General features: G+C 47.5%; 1 protein-coding gene and 1 non-coding gene across 2 annotated transcripts in view; one reads left to right on the top strand and one right to left on the bottom strand.

The window, feature by feature from the left end:
- Nucleotides 1–22,861, bottom strand: part of LOC123019661 — a 35,550-nt gene that overhangs the window by 5,640 nt on the left and 7,049 nt on the right. The window contains 12 exon segments of the mRNA XM_044422706.1: nucleotides 3,097–3,223; nucleotides 4,272–4,339; nucleotides 4,699–4,825; nucleotides 5,006–5,403; nucleotides 8,830–8,918; nucleotides 11,525–12,533; nucleotides 15,218–15,344; nucleotides 15,626–15,720; nucleotides 16,287–16,398; nucleotides 16,532–17,039; nucleotides 17,708–17,922; nucleotides 18,247–18,313. Coding sequence (XP_044278641.1) covers nucleotides 3,097–3,223; nucleotides 4,272–4,339; nucleotides 4,699–4,825; nucleotides 5,006–5,403; nucleotides 8,830–8,918; nucleotides 11,525–12,533; nucleotides 15,218–15,344; nucleotides 15,626–15,720; nucleotides 16,287–16,398; nucleotides 16,532–17,039; nucleotides 17,708–17,922; nucleotides 18,247–18,313 — 2,942 coding nt within the window.
- TRNAE-CUC lies at nucleotides 6,777–6,848 on the top strand. The gene has a single exon. It is a non-coding gene; the product is annotated as a tRNA-Glu (tRNA).

The following is a 22,861-nucleotide window of genomic DNA, read 5'->3' as shown; positions in this document are numbered from 1 at the left end:
GGTTACATCAGAAGATAAACAGAAAAGCTTGCTAGAGAAAATGCATAATGAATATCCGTTTATAGGCTACAAATCAGTTCTTCCCAAAGACTAACTGAAGAGATTAGTTTAAATTATGAAGTTTTATCTAACAGAAATCACAGGACTGATTAACATTAGAAAGGAGTTAGAAAAATTTTTGGAAAGAAAGAGGTTTTTAGAATAATTAAAATGGTAGATACTTGTATGTTAAACAAAGATATTTCACAGGTAAAAGTTTGAATGTATTAGCAAATATTCTACAGAAAAGGAGACTCAAGTATAGATTCTTATAACCGCCCCCCAAAAAACCAGAATTAAAACATATGATCAAAAATAATTTGAAGAAATATTCTAAAATTATTTTAAAGGTTTATATAAAGGGAATCAGATGGAAATAATGTAGATCCAGGAATATCAAGTTAAAATACCCTCTTTAAAGAAAAATGGAAAAAAGTAATTAGATGCTAATGGAAGCGGCAACTCAAGTGGCTAAAGGGGTTAAAAAGGGCACCTATACCGTACTCTTTCCAACAAAATGACCTAATTCTCCCAGGAATGTTAGTCTTTTAATCTCTGTTGTTTTAAATCATTTAAATACATTTAAAATATTTTACATTTTACTTCTATTATAAAGTGTAGTTTTAAACTTTTAATTTTTATATATTTTAATATTTTCATTTAAAAGTAGAATATAATGTGCTATGGCACAATTGAGTGGCATACAAATGTTTTAAATAAATAAATAAGAAAAAGGATACCAAGGGATCTTACACAAATATTACATATAATATCAAGATCAGAAAATTTCACAAAAAGTAATTGTTTTCTACACTCAGTTAAATTAATTAGTACTAAATTAACACTTATAAAACTCATTCCAATTCATTTTTATACATTTTATTGTTATTTCCAGTTAAAAAGTAGACTATAAAAAAGAAAAAGGCTAGAACTTTTAAAATTTTATAGTGTATTTGATGTTTTGCATTTTAAATTTTCAAATTGTAGTGAACCACGCAGAAGCTTTGGTTACTGGGTGCAATAGAAATCTATTAAATAGATAGATTTATTTGCCCTCCCGCCCCCTGAGATCAGCAACAGAAGTCCTCCGGGAACCCTCTGTGAAAGACGTTAGGAGACAGAGTACCCGGAGGAGGGCCATCTCTGCGGTGGTGCCCTGACTATGGAATGCGCTCCCTAGAGAGGTCCGCCTGGCGCCGTCACTATATGCTTTTTGGCGCCAGGTCAAGACCTTTTTATTTGATCAATATTTTAACATGTATTAATAGTAATTGGATTTTATTGTTTGTATGTTATTAATTACAGCCAGCCTGGAATAGTCAATTTATCTGTTTTATTCTGATTTACGTTGTAAGCCGTCCAGAGACGCAAATATTGGACGGCATACAAATTTTATAGACAGACAGACCGACCGACCGACCGACCCTAGGAAGACACTGACAGCACCCAGTTGTTCCCAGCTCCGTTCACCATTTGGGCATCTCCTTTATGCCTTTCTAATACCCTTTCTGCCTCTGAAGCTTTTCAGGAAACTGGACCAAAACAAATGCGTTCATGGACCCACACTGTGTGGACTTCCCTAGAGCGCTTCCACCTGTCCCATCTGGAGCAGCACCATCCTGTATTCACACCGCTGAAGCCACGTCGGTCTCCTGGCCCATAGCAGCAGCAGTCAAGCTGTTTTTTGGAGGGCAGCGAGCTCTGGAGTTGTGCTGGTCTCAGAGTGAGGGGCAGGCCTCTTTCCCCTCTCTGCACCTGGCTGAGGAGAGTGTACGGTGGGTGTTTTCACCCTGGCTCACACAGCATGACAACCGACCGTGGGTGCCGGGACATGGCAGGCGGTCATGTCATCCAAGTCCAGTATTATTATTATATTATATTATTATAATAACATTTCTATGCCGCCCCTTGCCGAAGCCTCGGGGCGGCTTACAACACAATAAAATACATTGAAATACAATAGAACATAATAAATTACCATTAAATACAAAAATACAAAAAATACACTGAGTATACAAAAAATGCTTGTCATCTCCTCTGAACCCAGCAGGGCAATTGTAACGTGAATTAAAACGGTGTTGTACCATTCAGCAACAGCATTAAAGGCCCAGCTCACTTTGGCAATCTCTCCAATAGCTCCATTTGTGTGTGTGTGTGTGGTGGTGGGTGGGGGGAGCCTCGTGAAAGCACAATTGCAGTCATATTTTTGGTCCTGAACACTGTGCATTTAAAAATATATATTTGTCTTTTCATAGATGCACAAGTGTGCAGTGATGATGATTCACTGCCAAAAGGAGGCCAGGAAGAGAGTGAATATAGGCTAAATTGTGCAAAATCACCAGCTGTCAACAGAAAAACATGAGAAAAGAGGAAAGCATAGCAACAGGGGTGCGAAAGGACATTATACTCCTTCCAGTGCCAGGTAAAGGCCTTTTTATTTAACCATCATTTTAACAATTAAGGGTTTTAGATATTTTAAGACTGTTTCACAGTCGCACTTTCTTTGTTAGTTTCCTTTTTTCCTTAGTTCAGATGTTCGATTTTAAATGTTTTAAAAATTGTAGTTTTAATACTGTGTTTTAGAATTTTATATAACATAAGCCATCCTGAGCTCTTCCGTGGAACGACAGGATATAAATGCTTGTAATCAATAAATAATAAATAAATCAAAGGGGGTGGGCACATAAAGGACGCTGTAGTGTGGATCCAGTTCCTTCTCTGTTTGATCCACCTCTGTTGCTGGTTTTTCCACCTTTTCTTTTCTCAAAGATTTTCTATTGGCATCTAGGCACTTTATTCCTGAGAAAGGCCATCTCCAGCTTCACAACAGACAGGCTGGACTACACACATTGTAAGCACACACTTGCACACCTGCAAAAAACCATCGGCAATTATTATAAAAAGGAATTTTCAGCCACTGGAAATATAATAGAAATATTTCCTCAAAATACTAAATGAGTAAATAATATGCTATCTGTGCAAAAAGTGTCAATATGATCTTCCCCATCATAATGGCTTTTGGGAAACTGGTATTCCCATAAAGCAGAAAAGTCCTACCGAGAGAGGCCACGGTCCCTCGGTTCTCCTCCATGATCTGGCTGTGCAGGGCTCTCTGGTCGGCATCCAGCAGGGCCCACTCCTCCTCCATGAAGCACACGGTGACCTCCTCAAAAGACACGTGACCCTGGATGAAAGAAGAAAAGGGTCCCTTCTCAGGAAGAACATGAAGTCCCTTCCTGGAGAACGACTGCCTGGCGACAGTGACACACGTATTGGTAACTTCCCGATTAGACTTCTGTAACGCGCTCTACGTGGGGCTACCCTTGAAGACGGTCCGGATACTTCAATTGGTGCAGAATAGAGCTGCCAGGTTGCTGATGGGGACGGGGCGTTATGTTCACATGACTCCAGTCCTCCGTCAGCTTCACTGGCTCCCCACTGAAGTCCGGGCCCAGTTCAAGGTGTTGGTTATTACCTATAAAGCCCTTAATGGCTTGGGTCCTGGTTACCTAAAGGAGCGCTTACGTCCATACGTGCCCTACCGCTCCTTGAGATCAGCGGGAGAGGCCCTTCTCTGGGAACCCTCCGTGAAGGATATTAGGAGGGTGAGTACCCGGAGGAGGGCCTTCTCTGCGGTGGCGCCCCATCTATGGAATGCGCTCCCCAGAGAGGTCCACCTGGCGCCGTCGTTATTTGTTTTTTGGCGCCAGGCGAAGACCTTTTTATTTAAAACTTACTTTAATTACTAATTTATTATGTATTTATAGGTTTTAAAATTTTTAAGCCGAGATGTTATTGGGTTTTTTAAATTTGTAATTGTATTAATTTGTTATTTATATGTTTTAATTATGTTATGAGCCGCCCCGAGGCTTTGTTGCGATGGGGGCAGCATGGAAATGTTTTAAATGAATGAATGAATGAATGAATGAATGAATGAATGAATGAATGAATGAAGCAAACTGGGTAAGCCATGTGGTACAGGACTGAAACCTGCTTGCTGCGACCACCAGCTGCTGTGGATTAACAACTGTGTTGGCTTCCAAAAAGGCCGGATGGTTGGCCATTGGGAGAAACGGGTGCCAGCCAGACATTCTGAGCAGCAGAAGCTGTGCTTAAGATTTTAGCTTTGCCAGAGGAAGTGGAAAGCAGCATTTTCCAACTCTTCGTGCTAAATCAAGGATGGAGACAGGTAGGTTCCTTCCTGTAGGCCTCCTTAACGTTTCTTCCCCTACCTGATCAGGTTCCACTCCGTTGGAAAGAAAAGATGGCCAAGCACCCACTGTTGAGGTTGCTGTAGCTCCTGTGAGAGACAAAGCCAGTAGGGAATGTTTGTTGCAGAGCCTCAGATTACTATCCTGACCTCCTGGATCAAACACACAGAATTTGATGCAAGTTGGAGCATACCCAGGCATTAAAGGACACCACTAATTGCATTTTGATAATGCAAGTTTGGCTCTGGGCCACAAATCAAGCTGGTGGTTTCCATTAATACAATTTCCAAGTTTTGAAACTTAAAACATGCCTCTGAATTTTTCAAAAGGGTGGAGACAAGTGCTTTCCCCCACAAAGATTCAGAGGTGGAAGGAGAGTAAGGAACTAGTCCTTATTCCCGAGAGTGGGACCATGTTGGAATGCACCCGTCTGCGAATTAATCTTTACCGTGCAGGGTGACGCAGCTGCTGCCCTCCTGCCAGGTCCCCCTTTGTTTGGAGCTCCGTCCGGGGCTTGATGCAGCCACCTCTGCTGAAGAGAAAGCAAACCTCACATCTGCACCTAGATTCTGTACCTGAAACGGCAACCAGAATGCAAGACATGGGAAGGGTTAGAAAAGAAAGCAGGCGAACATGCTGGAGTAAGATATGGGACATCTCTTTTTGGGGTATCTCCAGAACAGGTGGCACAATTAGGAGAGTATCTTAGGATCTCCCCCCTCCCATTCTGGCCCCCGTGGATGAAAGGCCCTCACCTGCTGCTGCTGCTCCTGCCTCCTGTCCTCGGCCTGGCTCAGGAGGAAGCCCTCCGCCAGGGCCACCGCCTGGCAGCACGTCTCTGCTCCGCATTCCCTCACCCAGCTGGCCATCTCCGCCGGCAGGATGGCCAGGAACTGCTCCAGGACCACCAGGTCCAGCATTTGAATTATCCCATGTCGCTCTGGCTTCAGCCACAGACAGGAAAGATGGTGAAGCTGGCTGCAAACTTCTCGGGGGCCCTTCGTCGGATCATACTGGATGCGTCTGTGTGAGCTTCCTGCGTCCTCCCTCACGACGTTCTCTGCCATTTGGGCCCCAGAATGCTGTAGAAAAAACCATCGGAAGACTCTTGTGTGCTGAGGAGATAGGAACACAATTGCCCTTCTATTCCTACCTTAACATCCCTCCCCTCCCCCTTTGGAGACTCAGATGAGGCTCTCCGGCATGCAAGGGAAGCCGCTTGCTAATTAGGATGGAACAGCATTGGAACGCAGGAACTGAACAGCGGAGCTTGTCACCGTGAGACCAGCCAACAGCAGATGTGGCTAATTAACTGGTTTGACATAGTTTTCTACAGCACGGAAAACTCTTAAGATTTCGGATAGAAAAGAAGCCTTGTGGCTCCGCCCAAGGGAGCTCATTGCAGACCTAGCCAGGGGAGGAAGGTGCTACACACACGGGCAAAATTAGGTTTTTTCCTTGCTGCTCGCGAGGAGGGGCTCCTGATGGCTGACAGAGGAAAGCTTACTTGGTATTGTATTTCTTTTTCCATGTTGTTATGTCTGTTTACGTTATAGCGCCTGTTTTAGAATAAAACCTTCAGACTTTAACCCTTCTGTGTGCTCATTGCTTCCGGGTCCAGAAAGAACCCTTTGCCTTTGGCAGAACAAATGCTTCACTTCTCTTTATCTGAATGGCATCAGTCTCTTTTGATTCCAAGGTCTCCAGTGGTGTCAAAGCTGAAACTACCTGGATATGGAATGGCATGGAAATACAGTAAATAACTCACCAAAGCAACACTTCCACCTTATCTTGGATAGCAAAAGTGCATATAGTCAAGGCTGTGATTTTCCCAGTTGCAATGTATGGCTGTGAAAGCTGGACCATAAGGAAGGCTGAGCGCCGAAGGATTGAGGCCTTTGAATTGTGGTGCTGGCGGAGACTCCTGCGAGTCCCTTGGACTGCAAGGTGATGAAACCGGTCAGTCCTAGAGGAGATCAGCCCTGACTGCTCTTTAGAAGGCCAGATGCTGAATATGAAACTCAAATGTTTTGGCCACCTAATGAAAAGGAAGGACTCCCTGGAGAAGAGCCTGATGCTGGGAACAATAGATGGCAAAAGAAGAAGGGGACGGCAGAGAATGAGGTGGCTGGATGGAGTCACTGAAGCAGTCGGTGTGAGCTTGGGTGGACTCCGGGGAATGGTGGAGGACAGGAAGGCCTGGAAGAGTGTTGTCCATGGGGTCGGATGGGTCGGATGCGACTTCGCAACTAGCAACAACATGAAGTGGCTACTCTTCCCCTATTCTGGCGTGACATGGTTCTTCTAAAGAATTACGATGCTGTTGGAACAAGATAAAGAGAGGGAAGACAAGTGAACACCAAGAATCAAAGACAGACTGGGAACACTGGGGGGGGGGTCATTCACCTGGGAGCCATTGACCAAAGACCTTCTCTTGCTGAAGTGACGCAGGTCTGCCTGGGCCCATTTGTTCCCCTTGAAGTACTTTTCCTGTCTCAGCTGGCCACTGAGTCCACCCCATTGTTCGCCCTGGTGGTCCAGTGGTCAGGATTCAGCACTCTCACCGCCGCGGCCCGGGTTCGATTCCCGGCCAGGGAAGCCTTTTGCCCCCTCCCTGCCCTGGGAGGAGATGCCCCTTCCAGGCACCGTCTTTGGCCCAGCCTGAGCTGCGATGGGAGGAGGGAAGAGGCTTCCTTCTTCCTGCGGCTCCTCCGAAGGTGCGGGGAGGGTTGTTGGCTTATGCCAGGGGTGGAAGAGCAGGGCAGAGCTTTTGTTCAAGGATCGGCTGGACATGCACATGGTGGCATGTCGTGAGCGGAGCCGGCTGGAGCTGGGGGTCAGACTGGATGGCCCGGGAGGCCCCTTCTGAATCGCTCGGTTTCTATGATTCTGCAACCAAATCCCCAGCCACACACTCTCCATGGCACCTTCTCCTGCTGCCATCCATGATACAATTTCCATAAAATCTAATTCAATCTATCATTAATTTCCTTTTTACACCACCCCACAGCCAAAGAGCTCTGGGCAGTCAGTCATTTGGGGAAACCTTTGCTGATGTGTCATCTGATTTTTAAAGATCAATGAATTCATCAAACAAATTAACACAATGTATTAATCAACTGAAGCGACACATGCACACACAGAAGCTAGACGTTCTGAAGAGAGAAGCCAAGAGTTTCCCCCTGCAGTTGGTGGTACACTGCCTCAGCAGATGGAGGTTCTACTCCTGCCCTAGATAGGATCCGGAGCATCGTTGTCGTCAGCCTTTCAGTGGTGCCCAACCCTGGCCGCGTTACGGATCCTTGCTCTCCGTGCCTCTGTCTCTCACTGCTTCCTTCAAGACCACCATGTCCGCCCCAGTGGCTTTCTTTATGGTGTCTGGCCAACGGGCAGCCCCTGCACCTTTTTCCACTGATTACTCCCACCATGATTGACTTTTCGAGTTAGTCAGCTCTCATGATGTGACCAAAGTATGACAGCCTTTGTTTGAGGATCTCGACTTCAAGTGATCTTTTTGGCGAGGCTCAGTCTAGCACTTCTTTATTTATGATCTCTGCAGGTCGTGCAAGTGTCTCCAGCACCCCAATCGAAAGCGTCCACCCTTCTTCTATTTGCCTTTTTCAGAGTCCAAGTTCCACAGCCATACATGGCAATTGGAAAAATCATTGTGTTGACTAGCCTGCATTTGGTCGGGAGGCTGATGTCTTCCCTCTTCCAGATGTTACGCATGCTGGGCATTGCATTTCCTCCGAGCGCTATGCTCCTCCTGATCTCAGGAGCCGGCGCAAAGCAACCATTTACCCAGGACCGCTTCCTGCTCCTGAGGAGACCAGCCATCTCTTCCCCCTCCCCAAGTGGGCTTCTACTTCTGCTCGGCTGAGGCTGCCGCCTTTCCTGCTCCGGTGCATTCGCGCCTCCTTTTCATTCTCCTCCGCCTTTCCGGCTCGCTGTTCTGCATTTATCACCCGTCCGCTGCGAAGGGCCCCCCCCCTGCGCCTGCGCCACGGGGCGGGGACGGGCGGAGACCGCGCCCTGCCTTTCCCCAAAACCACCACCGGGCGTCTCGTTCCTCAGCGGGCTCTTCTGGGGGGGGGGGCCTCCTTTCCTGCACCCCCTTTGGCCTGCAGGGGTCGGCCGGGCCCGTCCAGCGGGGCCCGGGCGGGCGCGGGGGGGGGGGGCAGTTCCCGCACAGCCGCGCAGGATTCCCCGCCCGGAGGCAGAAGCGCGATCGACCGACCCGTTTCACTCGTCAGCTCGACCTTCTGACTGCCCTCCCCCGCCCAGGCTTTCCCGTGAGAAGGGAGGAGTGGACCGCTGTGGGGAGGGGTCTCCCATGGGGGCAAAGGGGGAGGGGGGAGATGCGAGTGTGTGACAGAAATAAAGCGGTCCTTGATTCAGGAAAGAGACGACTATCCGGTTTCCAAGCCAAGCCCCAAGCAAAGAGACTGAAGGCCAGATCTGGTTTTAAACACTATGGGTGTAACATTTATTCTAGAGTATAAAGAATACAAATTTAGCAATCCTCAGCAAACAAAATCGAGAGAGGCCTCATTCACACTTGCATTCGTCCAATACTCACGACGACCAATGGACCCTTCTCCAGCGGTGATCAAGCGTGGCGAGGGCTGTGGGGGACCAGTAGCGGCGCTGTTCCGGCACACACGCGAGCTGGAAAGCCCGGGCAGTTCATACCCTAAAGTTGACGCTATCAGCTTAGTCCCACTGGCTCGAACAATGAGCTCCTTTGAGCAGAGCAGAGCTGAGCTGCTGCACTGGCTTTCTCTTATCTCGGCCAAGCATGCTGGCCACATGCCGCTCTCTCGGGATGGCACAGGGCGGCTTATCTTATCCAGTGCATTCCATTCTGCAACCGCTCCCGGCTTTCCAGTTCTGCTGTGCAAAAATACCTCCGCCTCGGTCAGCCCCATCATGCTCTTTGATTCTCCATTTTCTTCTGGGTCTCCTCAGCCTTCAGGAACCCAGGCGCTCTGCAACAAATGCACATCCTCTCCAACACGCTTCGGGTGGAATTGGGGCCCTTCTCTTCCTCAGTTTCCTCCACCCAAATGCACCAGGCAGACTGGGGGGGGAGGGCTCACCTGAACCCACCAAGTGGGCCCTGATGCAGCATGTGGAGAACATCCAAAGCCCTCTTTCCTCTGAGGAACAGGAAAGACCTTTTGGAGGACTCGCCCCCTTTCCCAACTCCCCTTCTTCTCCCTGCTGCTTTGCTTCCTTTAACCCTCCAGGAGCTGAGCAGCAAGCAGATGGGATCATTTCTCTGCATCTCTCCAAGCAGGAATCCCAGAAAGCTGCTTGCTTTATCTCCCATTGGCTTTCCATCTGCAAAGGTATGAATATAGCTTTCCCCCCATTCCTGAAAACAATGAAATGTAAGATGGCCTTAGCACTAGTCCTTAACTGACACGATTTGGGGTCATTGAATATATACTGGCTGAAGTCAAACACATTGCAAGCCAAGAGGGATGGCTTAACCACCATGCGCGATTGGTGTTGCAGCCGGACAATGTCACACACTGCCCCTGCTTATGACTTAGCCTGCAGTCACAAATGCAGTCACAATTTTTCCTATTGTTTCAGGACAGGAAGGAGTTGTCCCGGTCCTTTATTATCTTGGCAAGCCTCTGAGCCCTCCCTTTTGGCGACCAAGCCTGCCTGTGGGACACACACATCAGCAGCTTTCATGTGGCAGCACGCTGTGTGTCCTCCAGCCTCATGAAGTCACGGCTGCAGGAACAGGCACTGCAAGTCGGATACACTGAATTACAGCTGCAACACAGAATCCTGCCAAACCAAGTGGCAAAAAGCCTCATTTTAGCTTTACAATAGTAGTAAAAACTGATGAAATACATTTCATGGTGCTCGTTGCCACAGGTCTTCATGGGGCAGTGGAACTTTAATATCTTTTGACCTACTGCTTACCATCTCACCAAGCCAATGAAAGGCACCCTCCTTGACTAAGACAGAATAAAACATCATCTGTATTTTTCACCGATATTTGACAAAAAGATATTGCCTTTCTTTCCAAAATCTGGTGTAAAATGGAGAAATGCGACAATTTTAAGCAGTTTTATACTTGCTGTTCTTCTGTCAATTTATCATGCTGCTTTTTGCAGTTCCACAGTTATAGATTTCATCCAGTAGATTTTCACAGTGAAGGTATATTAGATTAAGCTGTCATTTTAAAAACCATAAAATTTTGATTATGCCAGAACATTCTGATTATGTCAGAACACTTTTTCTACTTTCTTTAACCAAAGGAGTAATGCTTCCACTTTAATGAAGTACTCTCTTCGTTTTACTAATTCCACGTATTCACTCAAATTCCACATATTCAAATTCATTCAATGTAGTTTCTTCTTAACCATATTGCAATCATGAATAAACATTATAATGGACAGCCATCAGGGATTCCCCATTCCCCTAGTCAACTGGGCCAAATCCCGCCGGACACTGGATTTCACCACATGATCACCTAAACATGTGGAATAAGCCAAGTTCATTAAAAGGATAAAACATAGGGGTGGAGGGATTTAAAAAACATAGAAGTTAAAAGGATAAAACAAAGTGAAACGGGGGAAGGAAGGGGGAAGTTGGAAAGCAGCAAATTACAATAGAGCCAACCAAGCACCCCCCAATCCTGAGGTCTTTTTGTCTCGCTAGGACCCAAAACAAGAAAACTCTTTTCTAACCTAGACAGAGTATTTCCACCTCTAGCACGAGTGCAGCATACGGAAAGGCACCAAGTTCTTCAGCAACACGGAGCGCCCAAAGAGGAACAAAGCGCACCATGACTCCCCTTTATTCCCCGCCAGCCTAACCAGCTGACCCATGGGGAGCTGGCCCACCTCCCAGTCTTTTGAAGCCAATCATCTGCCCCAGCTGCCAGACATTAATATTGAGCTCTGCCATCTCTGGCATCCTTGAGGCTGTCACAAAAGGGAGCAAATTCCTCCCAAGTCCTTGGTCGTCAGATTCCCATTGAATTGGCACCAGAATTATAGTGCATAACTGTTGTGCTCTTAGCCCTCTGCATCCCCACAGTACCTGTTTTCTGTTACAAAGACTGATTAAAGAAAGCTAAAAAGCACTGAGTACATTCTGTATTCTGGGAATATTTGTGGCTTGCATGTCAATATTTCCCACTATATTAAAAGGAGGATATGGTTTCTCCCTTGTGTGGATTTGAATAAAACTGAGGTTTAATCAAACTGAAGGTCTTTCCACACTCCAGACAATGAAAGATCTTCTACCCTTTGTGAATTCTTAGCTGCTGAGAGGAACTCTTTCCACACTCCAAACATTAATACGCTTTCACTACTGTATGCAACCTTTGATGATATATGAGGGCTACCTTACGACTAAACCTCTTTCCACACTCCAAACAAGTATATGGTTTTTCCCCTGTGTGTATTCTCTGATGAGAACTAAGATGTTGATTCTGACTGAAGCTCTTTCCGCACTCCAAACAACGATAGGGTTTCTCCCCTGTATGAGTTCTTTGATGCTGAGAGAGAGTTGTCTTCTGACTGAACCTTTTCCCACACTCTGAACAATGATAGGGTTTCTCCCCTGTATGTGTTCTTTTATGTTGAGTGAGACTTATTTTTTGACTGAAGCTCTTTTCACACTCCAAGCACTGATACGGTTTCTCCCCTGTGTGAGTTCTCTGATGACATGTGAGAAGTTTCTTCTGACTGAAGCTCTTTCCACACTCTGAACAATGGAATGGTTTCTCCCCAGTGTGGGTTCTTTGATGCTGTGTAAGTGTTATCTTGTGACTGAAGCTCTTTCCACATTGTAGACAGTGGTATGGTTTCTCCCCTGTATGAGTTCTTTGATGGGAAGTAAGATGGGTCTTCCGATTGAAGTTCCTTCCACACTCCGGGCATTTATATGATTTCTCTCCTTTGTGAGTTCTTTGATGACAAGTGAGAGCTACTTTCTGATCAAAGCTCTTTTCACACTCAGAGCATTTATATGGTTTCTTTAATGTGTATATTTTGTAATCGGCTTTAATGTTAGATTCAGAATGGCAAGTTTTTCTACTGATAAGGCACTGATCCTTTTCCAGTCTTTCATGGATTTTTTCTTGGACTGTAATACTATGGTCACCATTACCCTGGGGAGTAAAAGAATTATTCTTCCAATTCTGATTATGTATAATTTTCTTTGTCTGCTCTTTGCTCTCTTTATATTTGTCTTTTTTCAGGGACACCCCATATGGTTCTCTTTCAGTCTTCACTTCCCACCTGTTATTTTCTGAAAAGAATACAAGAAATTGATAAAAGCCAGTGTTAGCAATAGAACTTCAGATATCTGAGCACTTTCGGTTAATGGTTTTCCTTAATGAGAAGAAATGAAAATGCTAAGAAAGTATTTAATTGCCTCTGGTGACTGGAATTAACTGTCTTGTGGTATAATGAATTTGATTGGAACCATAGAGATCTGGCGTCAGCTTTTCAACCAAGATATTAAATTCTGGGCCATTTTCTTTCTCTCAGCCTAACTTACATCAAACACTTTTGATCAGATGGCTTGTGGGAAGGGGAGATACTGTAGACTTCAATAAAAACTGACCACCACAGGCATTCTTTCTTCAAAAAACTCTTTTTCTGCACCAACACAAGAAAAGCAATGGCATGCTGGGGGCCCACTCCCGGGCCCAGTGCTCCCCAACATTTTTATTACTGACTTGGATGTAGAGGTGCAAGAAATGCTTATCAAATCTGCCCATGTCACAAAATATACTGGAAGACAGAAAGAAAATTCAGGGTGATCTTGATGGGCTGGAGTATTGGGATGAAAGCAACAGAATGAAATTCAACATGGACAAATGCCAAGTTCTATACATAGGATAAGCGAACTAAATGCATACTTACAAGGTGGGAGATACTTGGCTCAACAATATGACAAGCAAGAAGGATCGTGAATTGTAGATCACAAGTTAAATATGAACCAACCATGTGATGCAGCTGCAAAAAACCCAAATGCTCTATTGGGCTGCTTCCTTCATGCATGCATGCACGCGTTTTGTGTACCACTCTACAGCTGAAGCTACGCAGAAGTATAGCTTCCAGGATATGTGAGGCATTGGTTCCCCTGTATTTGGCACAAGTTAGGCTTCGTCTTGAATGTTTTGTGCCGTTCTGGGCACAGTTGAAGAAAGGTGCAGACAAGCTGGAAAGGGCTCAGAGGAGGGCAACAAGGGTGTTTCAGAGACTGGAAACAAAGCCCTGTGTGGAGGGACTGAAGGAACTGGGCATGTTTAGCCTCATGAAGAAGAAACTAAGGGGCGATACAACAGCACTCTCAAATACTTGAATGGCCATCACAAGCACAAAAGCCACAATCTCTTCTTGATCATCCCAGAGGGCACAAGACAGAATAAAGGACTCAACTTACAGGAAGCCAGCTGGACTTCAGGGGAAACTTCCTGACTGTCAAAGCAGTAAAACAATGCAACCAATGACCAGGGGAGGCTGCTAGACCCAGAATTTCTTAGCGTTTCAGAAAGGAGGCAATCTTCAATAGCTGCATGCTGAGCAATTCCTTTGCAGAGGATTCCATGTTAGATGGCCCTGGCAAGTTGTCCAAATGCCACTATTTGCGGCACAGCACAATTACCATCACCACCTACAAACTGTCCTATAACTGTTCTGTGGCTTTGTAATATCCTTTGTGCCTGTGAAGATTTTGGAAACTGGATGTAGTTCCAGAGTTTCATGAATTCCGTGTGTCGGCTCACTAAAAGCAGGTCCATTCAAAACTACTGGACCAGTTTCATCTGAGGTCCATGCTCCTAAAGCCACCTTGGTCTCCTGACCTCCCGACTCTTTCCAGGATTGCACCCACATTTCAGAGCTTCACAAACCATGCCGTTCTGTTGGTCACAGCCAAAGAAGGGCGCTTCTCTTTCCCATCCCTCCCCCTCAGCTGGGAAGAATGTAATGTGAGTATCAGCAACCTGGTTTGCGAGACACAACATCTAGCCATGAGTGACCAACAATGGTGGGTAGTTGCGGCATCCAAATCCAGGGTTGTTTCTGCAGGGTGGCTTATGATTAATGAACAATCCGTTCTGAAAATCCATGATTTATTCTAGGGAATGTTTGTTCCATAAATAGGTTGCCTGGGCCAGGCAGGGTGAATTTACCGTGGGTTATCTGGAGCCCCTCCAGGACTGCTTGACCAGAGCAGAAGAATCCCATCACTCACATTTGGGATCCTACACTAGTTTCTTCTCTTTTCTTGCTCGTTTTGGAACGGCAAAAAGGGCAATGGGGGCCATATTTTCACAGCTTCTGAGGATGTGCATTTAAATGTATATGTGTATGTATATTGTCAGTCGTCTGCAGCTGTGTAAGTGTGCTCTCAAAGCTAGCTGATGCCGGCAGGGTTGCCTCATCAATTGGCTCCCAGCCAATTTCAGCTACCAAAGCGAGGACACGAGAAGACGGCATATAAGCAAACGGTTGGTTGCCAGCGGCAAACGGAAAAGCTCCAGAAAAGGAGGCTAAAGTGGCAACAGAAGACGCACCAAGACAGAACTGTGGACACGACCACCTATCCATGTCATCCTCTCAATTTCAAGGTTTGAACTGACAGTGCACCTTTCTGTTGATGCCGCCCCCCCGACACACTTTATCTTTTCTATCCAGAGCTAAGCACTGAGATCCTGGCAACTCAACAGAAGTTATCCAATAGGCCATCTCGTCTCATCTTCCCAAAACTGACAAGGAAACTATCCAGGCAAATCTACAAATATCGCGTGCACTTCCACACAAACAAAAAAAGCAATTTTCAACCTACTACAGCAGCAGCAGCAGCAAAACCCTAAATAAACCAATATTATTCAATGTGTGCCATAAATGCAAATATTGCCTTCCTTGTCATCTATGCATTTGGTACTTGACAGTATCATTCAGCAGAAAAGTCAGTCTTACGGAGAGAGGCCACGAACCCATGGGTTTCCTCCATGATCTGGCGGTGCAGGGCTCTCTCGTCAGGATCCAGCAGGGCCCACTCCTCCTCCGTGAAGCAAACAGCAACCTCCTCAAAGGTCACCAGAGCCTAGGAAAAGGAAAAAAGGAAATGTTTCCTTCTCTGGGATAAAACAAAGCAAAACAGTTGGGCGTTAAACTGCAGGATTTAAATTTGTTTGTTGTGAAAATCAACTGCTGCAGGAGCAGCGAAGAAAAGACTCTGGGCCTACCATCCTCCTTGTGGGCTTCTCAAGCAGCAGCAGGTTGAAAATTCCTGTGGAATTCAGCTGAAGAGCCTTGCCGGGAGGAGAGACATGTTCTAGCCCTAGAAAGTGAAAAGGGGAGGGAGGCACCCAGGCTGCTGCTGACCTGCCTCTCCAGTGTTCCTTCCTCCACCTGAATCAGTTTCACTCCATCGTGAAGAAGAGATGTCCAAGTCACCTCCACTGGCACCGGTCCAGGCCCTGTAAGAAACAAAAAGTGACAGGGATCTGGTAACTCACAGGTGTTGCATAGGCTAAGATTTATTTTATTTATTTAAAGTTTTTGTATGCCATCCCCTTGCTATATAGCCTCAGGACGGCTCACACAAGTAAATAAATACAATACAAATACAATTAAAACCTGGAAACAGCCTGGCTGCACAATTAAAACTTATAACTATTAAGCATTGTTAAAATATTGTTTGAATAAAAAGTTCTTAGCCTGGCGCCGAAAAACAAATAACGATTACAGTCCTAAACTCCTAAGAAGGAAACCCCTTGGAACACAAGAGGACAGACCTCCAGCAAAATGCATAGAATCACTCTGAAGGTGATGTTCACCACAACAGGTCATATCTTTAATTGCCTGTCAATTCCTGTCAATACTTTAGTTGGGTAAAGTTAAAGTTTTGGATTCTGGAAAAGGCTGGACACACGTTTTTACCCAGAACAAGCTTGGGCGAGAACACAATCAGCCCGAGGAACTCTTGCCTAATCCAGGGAGTGAGAACAGGTTGAAAGACACCCATCCACAAAGCAATCTTTACCCTGCAAGCCTCCTTCATCACCCTCCTGCCTGATCCCCCCTTGTCTGGTCTCTGGTGGAGCCTCCTCTGCTGCTGGGAATTCAGGTGTCACTTCTGCAAACAGACTCTTTGCCTGAAACAGCAAACAAGTTGGGGGTGAGGAATGAGTCGTCTTTCCTGAGGCAACTTCCAGCACAGACTGGGCAATTAGGAGTTTTAGGTTCTTCTCCCTCCCAGTCACGACCCCTTGAATGAAACGCCCTCACCTGCTGCTCCTGCTGCTTGTCCCCAGCCTGGCTCAGGAGGAAGCCCTCCGCCAGGGCCACCGCCTGGCAACATGTCTCTGCTCCACATTCCCTCACCCAGCCGGCCATCTCTGCTGGCAGGATGGCCAGGAACTGCTCCAGGACCACCAGGTCCAGCATCTGGTTCTTCGTGTGACACTCTGGCTTCAGCCACTGACGGGAAAGATGGCAGAGTTGGTTGCACACTTCACGGGGTCCCCCCATTTCCTGGTAGTGAAACTTCCTGAATCGCTGGAGCTGCAGATATGGATCAACCATGTCCTCACCCAGGACATTTTGCACTGCTCTTTCCTTGAGTTCTCCAATTCTCCCACTCTTAAAGACACAGTGTCTTTGTGCTTCAGAGCCTGCTGAATCTTGCTTGGCCATCTTGCGTCTGTGTTCCAAAACACCGCCAACACTGCCTAAGGAACAGTTCCTCCTCCTTATCTGGGCAAATATTGCTGCATCAGATTGTCCTACTAAGGATCTGTGAAAGAACAACATTATGTTCAATCATGATTAAACTTACAGACCAAGATAACATCTGAAAATTATTGCAGCAAGCACAGCTTGCCCCAGCTGACCAAGCCTCACAGGAAAACTAGAGGTTTAGGGAGATCCTGAACATGCAAGCATCACCTGTCTTTTCCCTGTGTAAGAAACAGAAGTGATCGCATCCCCCCACCCCTGCCAGTTCATCTCTAAACAGCCGTTTCACAAAAATTACATTCCCTCTCTCAGCCTTCCATGGTCGACTTAGTAGAATTTGTCAGGAAATAAGACGGCATCTAACAATTGTCCCAGATTTTCTGAGGTACACAGGATCAAAGATGAAATTGCTACACCTGACAGGTGCAGCCAGTAGCTGCCTCCCTGGAACAAAACCCATGTTCCCAGAGGGCAGGGCCCTGCTTCTGAGGAGGTTCAACTTTTGGCACCAGTCAGAAACTGAGGTTCACCGAAGCATGTCTTTTTCAGCTCTCTCCTCCTTCCCAAAAAGACTCCTCTCCACTCTCGCTGCAGGGCGGCATCACTGGGCTGGCTCAGCATCTTTCGCTGCCTTTAGTTAAAAGCATCCCGCGAGTGCATGCCCACCTCCTCCCCTGCCCACAACCCTGCAGTGAAATGTAAACCACAATAGATAAGTTACAGAACTGGTTTTGCCCCCTTGTGATGGGTCCCCACTCAGCTGCCTCACGGGAGGCCTGGCCTTGGGGGGGAACCTCGTCTCCCCCAGGCCACTCTTCCTTGCTGCTGTCAGTCTGGCTAGACCAGGAAAAAAGGAGGAGCGTCCGAGTCACATGCAGAGTTGCATCAGGGGACCCCCCTATGCGGAGCGGGAGCAGGACCCGGTTAACCCGGCAAGACCTCTAGATCGTCCCCCTTCCCATTCCCAAATCCGCGGGGGCACCCGGACTGCCGAGAGGGGGAGAGGGGGGAGCTCCCTGATTACAGGGCGGGGCAGAGGCCCCAAGCGGGCCAGGAGCACAGCTCCCCTCGCTCTCGGGGAAGGCGCCGCTCGCCCCCAGGCGGAGAAATGGCCACCGCGGACGGCGGCGGCTGGATCTGCCCCCCCCAGCGCTCCACCCCCCCCCCAGCAGCTCAGGGACGCCCCCCCCCAGCCCCCCCCTCCCCCCCCAGCAGCTCAGGGACGCCCCCCCGCCCCAGCGCGCCAGGCGGGATGGGGGCCTTACCTGGCCCCGCAGAGGAGCCCCACGCAGCACCTGCAGGAGGACCCACGTCCCGCCCCCCGGGAGGAGGCTCGCGGGAAGAGGCGGGGGCGAGGGGCGTTTCCGGTGGAGCGCTGCCCCCCCCCCCGCTCTAGGAGCCTCGCCGCTCCGTCTCCTTAACCCCTTAGACGCCGAGCCGCAGGGCCCTGTCTCTGCATCTCCCCCGGGAGGGCGCGGAAACATCCCGCGCTGCCCTGAGGCAGGAGGAGGCGGGCAACCGAGGGACGCTGCAGCTCCTGCCCGCCTCTTCAGTGCACAAACCTCACGCAACTGGATCTCATGCATTCACTTCCCTCCTTCCGAGAGGCAGGCTCACCCGGCTCTCCCAGGATACTACTGCAGAACTGAAGAAATTGCGGATGGTGACAAATGAATTGTTTTGATGTAGAAACCCTTTTCCCCGTATTCTTCCTGTGTTTCTCTGGAATTCCTCAAAGCGGTTCAGGACTTGAGAGTATGAGGATGAATGTCCACATGGGTTTACATTTCTATTAATGAAATGATGAAATAATAATTAAGCTGTGATGTGACAAGCCATCTTCTGTGCAGCAGCAGGATAAGCCATGCTATTAAAAGCATGGTTTAAAATTAGTTTAATATTCTGTTGGTTTAACAGAACAGAATGCAAGAATTTAAGGGTGCATCGGTGGAGTATGAGAACGCACAAGTTGCGGACGTTCCATGCCATGCTCGCTGCTCGTGGGGAATGTCACTCACGTTCCTGGTTTGAGGAATTTAAACCCACATGAAAAAACCTCAAACTAGCAGGGCTTTAATGCCTGAATATATATTGGCAGACACTGCACAGGGCCAGTTAACTAGACGCGAAGGCCTTCACAGACATGAGATGGGAAGGTAAGGAAGCACAACTGGCGACAATACAACTTGGCTCCCACCCACCCCGAGTGGGCAAGGATTTTTTTTGCTATTCTTTTAGGCCCAATTCCAGTGGAGGAGAATTGACTACCTGGAACAAGCAATGGTGTCCCAGACCATCCAGGTCCTGAAATGTATTATGGCCTGCCGCTCTGAAAATTAGATGGGGGTGTCATTTTTAAGCAGTCTTTAATTTGTCCCAGTTTTTTTCAGGCTGGTTTGAAATGCAGCCTAATTGTAGAATTCACTTTAGTTTTAACCTCAAACAAAGGAGAGGTCCATTCAGTCTTGAATGAAGCATTATTTTGGTTTTGCTCACAAATATAATGGAACTGATAAGTTTTTTTCCTTAACCCTTTTATAAGGCTGAAAAATGTATTCAAAAATTTGAAATATACATTCAATGAAAAAAATCTGTTCTACCCCATATTCAAGAACATTATATGGTCTACACATCACTCTTTTTTCACGGTGCATTAATACTATAAGTCAGACCATGATCTGAGTTTCAGCACATTAATAAATGACTCGGTTGGCATTTCCTTACACAACACATTGCTTATACAACACATTTCCCCCATGTAAGTAAAGTCAATGCATCACCCCAGCAGAAGTTCTTTCCACAGTCAGTGTTCACACAAGGGGGGGGGGGGACGGGAATGCCAAAAAAAAAAAAAAATCAAAACCAAAAACCAGGAATTGTGGTCCAGAAGGTGGGCCCCTTGCAGTACAGGCCTCCCCCACTAGGTGAGTGTTCTAGGCACCCACCGGCCTCAGTGCGCTCAGCTGGGTTGTGAGGCTGCGTTCGGCTTCAGTGAGGGTTTTCTGGAGACTCTCAATGCATTTGGCTATCCCGTGATGGCCGTTTTACACGAACAATTTGTGGCAGTGGAATGTTGTTCAGCCGAGTGTTCAGTAGGTTTTGACCAAAAAGGCCCCGACTCTTGCGCCCCACCCTCTCTGTGAAGCTGGACTGTTTCCCCGGAGGAAGAAAGTTTTTACAGGGAAACGTTCTGCCTATGTGGAAGAGGTGAAACAAAGAACAGCAGAAGCGCTAAAGGGCATCCAAATCAATGAGTTCAACAACTCATTTTTGAATGAGCAGTGGAAAAAACATCTCAATACGTGTATTGCATCAAACGAAGAGTGCTTTGAAAGCAATGGAAGTTTGCACATGCCAAAATAAATAGACAATTTTAATAAATAAATTCCTGTTTTTTGGGGTCCCCCTGCATCATTTATTTAAGATATCTGTATGCCGTTCTTTGCGAGAGCCTCAGGACGGCTTACACAAATAAAATACCTATACATAACAGTATAACATAAATAAATTAATGATCCACTCTGGCTGCAATTAAAATATGGTGATTTATTTATTTATTTATTTAAACATTTTTATGCCGCCCCATTCGCCGAAGCCTCGGGGCGGCTTACAACAACAGTAATAAAATTCAAAATTCAAACTTGTTAAAATATTGATGAAATAAAAAGGTCTTAACCTGGTGCCGAAAAACATATGATGACAGCGCCAGGCGGACCTCTCTAGGGAGTGCATTCCATAGTTGGGGTGCCACCGCAGAGAAGGCCCTCCTCTAGGTACTCTGTCTCCTAACCTCTTTCAGAGAAGGTTCCCGGAGGAGGGCTTCTGCTGCCGATCTCAGGGGGTGGGAGGGCAAATAGGGAAGAAGGCATTCCTTTAGGTATCCTGGTCCCAAGCCATTTAGGGCTTTATAGGTAATAACCAGCACCTTGAATTGAGCCCGGACTTCGATGGGAAGCCAATGGAGCTGATAGAGGACTGGGGTTATATAAGAATAACGCCCAGTCCCCAACAGTATCCTGGCAGCTCTGTTTTGCATCATCTGAAGTATCCAGACTGTCTTCAAGGGCAGCCCCACATAAAGCGCATTACAGAAGTCCAACTGGGAAGTAACCAATGCATGTGTTACTGTTGCTAAGCAATCTTCCTCCAGGTAGGGACGCAGCTGATGGATTAGCTGAAGCTGAAGGAAAGCGCTCCTCGCCACCACTGTCACTTGAGCTTCCAAGGACAACACCGGGTCGAGGAGCAATACCAAGCTGTGGACCCTGTCCTTTAGAGGGAGTGCAACCCCGTCCAGGGCAAGGCCCAAGTCACCTACCCAGGAGCTCGAATCACCCACCATCAGAATCTCCATCTTATCCGGATTTTCAGTTTATTGGCCCTCATCCAGCCCATTACCTCGGCCAAGCACCGGTTCAGCACAGCCACTGCCTCACCTGGATTGGTGGAGAATGAGAGGTAGAGTTGGGTATCAACAGGGTACTGATGGTTCCGCGGCCCACACCTCCTGATGACCTCTCCCAGCGGTTTCATGTAGATGTTGAATAGCAAGGGGAACAAAATGGAACCCTGCGGTACTCCATGGCAAAGTTGCCATGGCAAGAGCCAAAGTCCCCCAGCACTACCTTCTGGAATCAGCCGTCAAGGTAGGAGCGGAACCACTGCCAAGCAGTGCCTCCTATTCCCATTCCCGCCAGCCTATCCAGGAGGATACCATGGTCGATGGTATCAAAACCTGCTGAGAGGTCCAGGAGAACCAACAGGGACACACTCCCTGTCTCTCTCCCTGCACAGGTCATCATACAGGGCGACCAAGGCAGATTCAGTACCGTACCCGGGTCTGAAGCCAGACTGAAATGGGTCCAGATAATCAATCTCATCCAAGAGTGCTTGGAGTTGTCCCGCCACCACCAGTTCCAACACCTTGCCCAGAAATGGGATGTTGGCCACGGGTCTATAATTGGCGGCCATCTCTGGATCCAGAGACGCCTTCTTTAGAACAGGCCTGATTACCGCCTCCTTTAAAGGAGCGGGCACCCAGCCGTCCCTCAGAGAAGCATTAAGAACCTCCAGGATCCAGGAACCAATCCTGTGTTTGGCTTTGGTCAGCAGCCACGAAGGGCAAGGTTCGAGTAAGCAGGTGGTAGGACGTACTTGTCCGAGCACCTTGTCCACATCATCGGGCCGCATTAACTGAAATTCATCCATTAATACCTGACCAGATGGGGTCATTGGCATCTCCCCTAAAGGATCTGAATCACTTGTGGAGTCCAGCTTGTGATGAACCTGAGTGATTTTCTCCTTGAAATGCTGGGCAAAGTCGTCACAGTGGGCCATCGATGGTGGCACAGGATCTTTCTTAGGGCAGGGGTATAGCAGCCCATGTACCACTCGAAAAAGCTCTGCTGGATGGCACTGTGAGGAGGCAATGGAATTGGAGAAGAATTTCTTCTTCGCCACCCTCACCGCCACAGCATAGGCTCGATAATGAGCACGTAAGCGTGTCTGGTCAGATTCATCCCATGATTTCCTCCACCTACGCTCTAGACGTCTCCCAACCCGCTTCATCGCCCGTAATTCAGATGTATACCATGGGGATGAATGGGCTCTGCGTGGCAGGAGAGGACGCTTAGGGGCGATCATGTCAATTGCTCTGGCCATTCCCCCGTTCCACAGTTCAACCAGAGCATCAACAGGAGCGCCAGCTTTATCAACCGGAAAATCCCCCAGAGCCTTCAGGAATCCAACCGGATCCATCCGGCTCCGAGGGCGAAACATTACGACAGGGTCCGCACCCTTAGAGGGAGAGGCTGCTCTCGAGCACAAACCTCACCAGGAGGTGATCTGACCATGACAAGGGAGTCAGACACAAATTCCTCA

The sequence above is a fragment of the Varanus komodoensis genome, unplaced genomic scaffold (genome assembly GCF_004798865.1).
Source record: "Varanus komodoensis strain SLA01 unplaced genomic scaffold, ASM479886v1 scaffold133, whole genome shotgun sequence".
Lineage (NCBI taxonomy): Eukaryota > Metazoa > Chordata > Lepidosauria > Squamata > Varanidae > Varanus > Varanus komodoensis.
Note: the sequence above shows the minus strand (reverse complement) of the source record. Positions and strands in the feature narration are given on the sequence as shown.